Raw genomic sequence first — 4,260 nt, forward strand, 5'->3', positions numbered from 1 at the left:
GGACCTGTCTTGGTCATGAAGGGGAGGAGGAAACTTGGCAAAGGTCTGTTTTCCTTCTCTTTTGCTAACAGTGCCTTCACCTGGGTAAAGCTCTCTTGATCCTAAGGGAAGACCCGGCTTGCCTCGTGCTCAGCCGTCGCCTTTCCACAAAAACGCTGCTCTGTGCAGCACCAGAGGTCAAACCCTGACAGAGGAGGTGTCCAGCTCTGCCTGGACAGGTTTTCACTTGGTCTGAGTCACAGGTGGCGGAGATCCCTTCAGCTCCTGGTAGGAAAAGGCCAGGTGTCAAAACAGAGAGCAGCTGTGGAAGAAGTGGGTGTGTTACAGATCCATCGCTTCTTCTTCCACGGCTTTGTCTTGAGATTGCACATACTTCTCCTGCACTGCAAGAGTGCTGATAACGCAGTAATTAAGGAAAACAAGGGGCTGGGCTCCAACACTCCCTTCTGCAAGGAGCTCTTAACGTTCTCAGCGAGGAACCAGCCCCACATTAGCCCGAAGGCTGGCAGGAAGACGGCAGCGCTGGCAGCAGCGCGCATCACCCGAGTTATTTCTGGCTCTGGCTGCTCCCAGACCCGACAAGTACAAGAGAATCAACTGTAAGGTTTGGACGAGGTGGAGCGAACCAGTCCAAGCAGGCGTGAGAGAGAGGAAAGTTGTCAAAAGATTCCTCCTACATTCCCAGTATCAATTAGCAACCACGTGGTGGCTTTGGTGCGGACAAGTGTCTGTTAAGGTCCGGGTCGGGCCCCACAGGCACGTCACCAAACAGCATCACACGATGTTTGTAACAACCCGGGCCTGCAAACCGCCAGCCCCACCCCCAGCCTCTCTTCCCCAAGGAAAGAGAAATGAAAATTCAGCACGAGAGGATCAGCGGAGAAGGATACGAAGTAAAGTGGAAATCAGCTCCCATCGCTGCCGACATCAAAGCTTCGAGGCTCCTGTGCTCCTCGTCTCCGAAGGAATAGCCGTTGGCTTTGTCCACCGCCCGCATCACCTGCTGCATGCTCTCCTTGTCCTGAAAGGGAGGGAGGTGACACACGGGGAATCTGGTCCTTCCCTGGAGGCACGAGCTCGGGCCGGGCTTTACCCGGGGATTTTCTTGGCGGCTCTGGGCTGCTCACACAGCGCCCAACGCCCCGAGGGGACACAGGTCAAACAGGGGCACGATGGGCTGACACCCTCCACCCTCTCGCTCCCTTTGATCACCTCTCAGCCCATTTGCCTTTGTTGACACTTCAGCAAACTACCAGATCAACATTTTCAGCCCTTCCTCCCGATCTTCTAATTATTTTGTGTTCCCTAACTTAACAACGTTTTAGGTAATACTTTGCCCAGATTTAAAATGCAGGCACAGAGGAGCTGAATCAAGGGGGAGTCTTGATGTCCCACCTCAAGACACAGGGCCCACATAGCCCCAAGCTCATCAGCCTTTTCTTTTCCTTTGGCTGCCACAGATCATTTACAAGTCTGGGTGTGTTTCACTGTCCTCCTCCATCCTGGAGTCTCTTCACAGCCAAGGTTTTCACCCCTCGTGGCTCTAAGCAGAAGCAACATAGCTGCTGCCAAATGTGCTGAAGGCATCTGTGACACTCCCTGTTCTCTCTGTCCCTCCTGCATCACCTGGACGTTGAGTGGAATGAAGGACACCAGGCTGTAGTCCTCGATCACCTCCACCAGCTTCTCATTGAGGCGGCGGTAATTTCTGAAGAAGGGGTCGGAAGCTAAATGGTCAACCAAGTAAGAAAGGTCCAGGACCTCTGTGTAATAATCCAGGTTGAAAGCTGCAGGGAGACACCAAGAAGCTCTGAAGGTGATGAGAAATTGAAGAACCCAGGCAGATTTACACCAGTCCCCCAAACACCTCCCACTCCTGTGCCCGAAGAGAGGATTTGTGCCCGACGCAGCCCGATTCCACACGTCCCTCTCGCAAAGACTCTCACCCAGCTTGCCGTACTGCTCGATCAGGTCCATCTTGGAGAGGACGTTGACGTGGGGCAGCTCCACGTGCAGCATGGTGGAGAGCGAGGTGCAGAGCACCGAGATGAACTTGCCGGGGTCCGTGCAGTAGTGAGAATCCACCAAGTGCACGGCAGCCAGCTGGAGAGCAAAGGCACAAAGGGACAGCGTGAGGTCAGACCTGGGACGAGTCCACCCGCTCGCTTTCGGGACAGTCTGAGAAGGGGCTACAAGGCAATCTGTAACCACGCGGGCTCCTTTGAGCTCCTGCAAACAAACCACCCTCACGCACGAGTGCACATGTTTCTATTTATTGCCCCAGTCACACCCATGGACCCCCCCGGGGGATTTCGGGCTGCAGGGAGGCACACAGCGGTGCTGAGCTCTCCCAGCAGGACTGAAAGACGCTTAAACCTGCAACTGCTCTCCCTTTGCTCAGGGTGTCTTTCCTCGCAGGTGAAGCTTCCACGCTCATCTGAACTCTGCAGGGTTTTGGGGATGGGAGTTGGGGTTAACCCTCCTGAACGACGTGGCTGCCTCCAGATTTCCCCCTCAGCACGCTCAGGAGCGGTACCTGTAGCACGCCGCGCTCTGCCGGGACAGCCAGCTGCCGTGCGGTTTGAAATAGTAATTAATACCTAAATTAACGAGCAGTTTGATTCCCTGTGTTTTGTGCAGCTGTAACAATGTGGTCCGAGGTCTCTGTTAAGTTACTGCCTGCTGCAAGATGTTACTCAAAAATCTGTAGTCAGTGAGGCTGAGTCACAGCTACGCTTCTGCAGCAAAAAAAAAAGCCAATTTAAAGCTCACAGGCAGGCACCAAAACAGCAGCGTAACTACCTTTTTTTAGTAACTACAATTTCATGTACATTTATTTGAATAAAAATAATCTCTGCTGTGCAGATTCCCAGTGACATTCTCAAGCAAATGAACTTGCCCTTCTTGCTCACGCCACACACGGTTTGCACATTCATGGTTTGGCCCAAATGCAAACCAAACGCACCGTAAGCAAGTTAGCTCGGTGACGGGCCTCTTCTCACCTGCGCTGCCTCATTTGCATCTTCCATTGCGCAAGAAAGCGCTGAGCACGTAGGACAGAGCCGGGCAGGGCCTGAGAGGATGCCTGAATTTCTGACAGTGCAGCACAGAGGGTCCCTGCTCGCTCAGCGCCCGCTCGGATAAAACACACAAAGACTGCAGAGAGGACTCTGTGTGGGGAAGGAATCTATGATGAGCCCGCTGCATTAAACACCTTGAACAAGCCAATCCCTCTGAGCACAAAATGGGGCAAAATTCCCTGATAAAGCCCTTTCACATGTAAGACCAGTAAAGAAAACAGTCAATACCACCCACAATCAAAAGCTCCGACCGCGCGGCGTACAGCTTCCGAGCCCCTTGCACACGGGGTGCCAGGCACCGATCCCTGGCCTCCAACCTACCCTGAAATTCCACTTGGCCAACTGCGCAAAGACGTTCTTCAGGGAGTCGTGGTGGGTGTAGAGCTCCACCTGCCCCGGGCAGTCGAACAAGTAGTAGTGACCCCTGAACGCAGCCAGCTTCTCCTGCAGCCAGTCGAAGTTGGCCTCCAGGTATTCCATGCAGTAGATCAACCCCCCGTTGGGCCCCAGCTTCAAGTTCTCCATCACGTCGGGCAGGGTGATGAGCTCGGCGATGTCCACAGCACACTGGTAGGGCATCGCCTCGTTGGCGGGGTCCAGGTTCACCACCGTCACCTTGCGCCCGATCCTGCCCAGGAACTCCTGCATGCCGTGGCAGTAGGTCGTCTTCCCGGAGCCCGGAGGCCCGATTACCACCTGGCCGAAGGCCAGCGAGCTCCCCTTGCTGCCCTCAGACATGTCGGCTCATTTCCTTCTTCCTTCTCTTGAGTGAGAAAGGAAAAGCTCCCGTTTACCATTTTATTTGCATTTATAAGAACGCGATCTGCCGGAATTCACAGGCAGGGAGCGGGTGGGAGAGGAAGGGAAGGTGTCAGTGTGTAACCCTGTCACTCCTCGCACAGCTCAGCCCCGCGCCGGGGCAGGCGTCACCCTGTCACCCCCCTGCAGTGGCGGAGAACAGGCACAACCCCCCTCAACCAGACCCACAGGGCCGTGCCGGTGGGACGCAGCTCCCTCCTCCTGCCCGCGTGTGGGGTGAGTTTTACCCTTGCTGGGGTCTTCCTGATGTGGCAGCACCCCGGCTTGCCCTCCCCTCCGTTTCCTCACATCCTCAGGTCCCTTTTCTCCGTCATGTCCCTTCTCCTCCCCCTGCAAACCCCTCGCTTCTCCCTCCGGTCCC

The 4,260-nt window shown here is 55.1% G+C and overlaps 1 protein-coding gene across 1 annotated transcript; it reads right to left on the reverse strand.

The window, feature by feature from the left end:
• Positions 1 to 321: 321 nt before the first annotated feature.
• GPN2 (GPN-loop GTPase 2) lies at positions 322 to 3,862 on the reverse strand. The gene is made up of 5 exons (XM_009867280.1): positions 3,402 to 3,862; positions 1,947 to 2,103; positions 1,627 to 1,787; positions 891 to 1,021; positions 322 to 394 (listed from the first exon to the last, which is right to left on the reverse strand). The coding sequence occupies exons 1-5, from the start codon at positions 3,816 to 3,818 to the stop codon at positions 322 to 324; spliced, it is 939 nt and encodes a 312-aa protein (XP_009865582.1). The 5' UTR covers positions 3,819 to 3,862.
• Positions 3,863 to 4,260: the final 398 nt, after the last annotated feature.

This window comes from Apaloderma vittatum, unplaced genomic scaffold (genome assembly GCF_000703405.1).
Source record: "Apaloderma vittatum isolate BGI_N311 unplaced genomic scaffold, ASM70340v1 scaffold31903, whole genome shotgun sequence".
Taxonomy (NCBI): Eukaryota; Metazoa; Chordata; class Aves; order Trogoniformes; family Trogonidae; genus Apaloderma; species Apaloderma vittatum.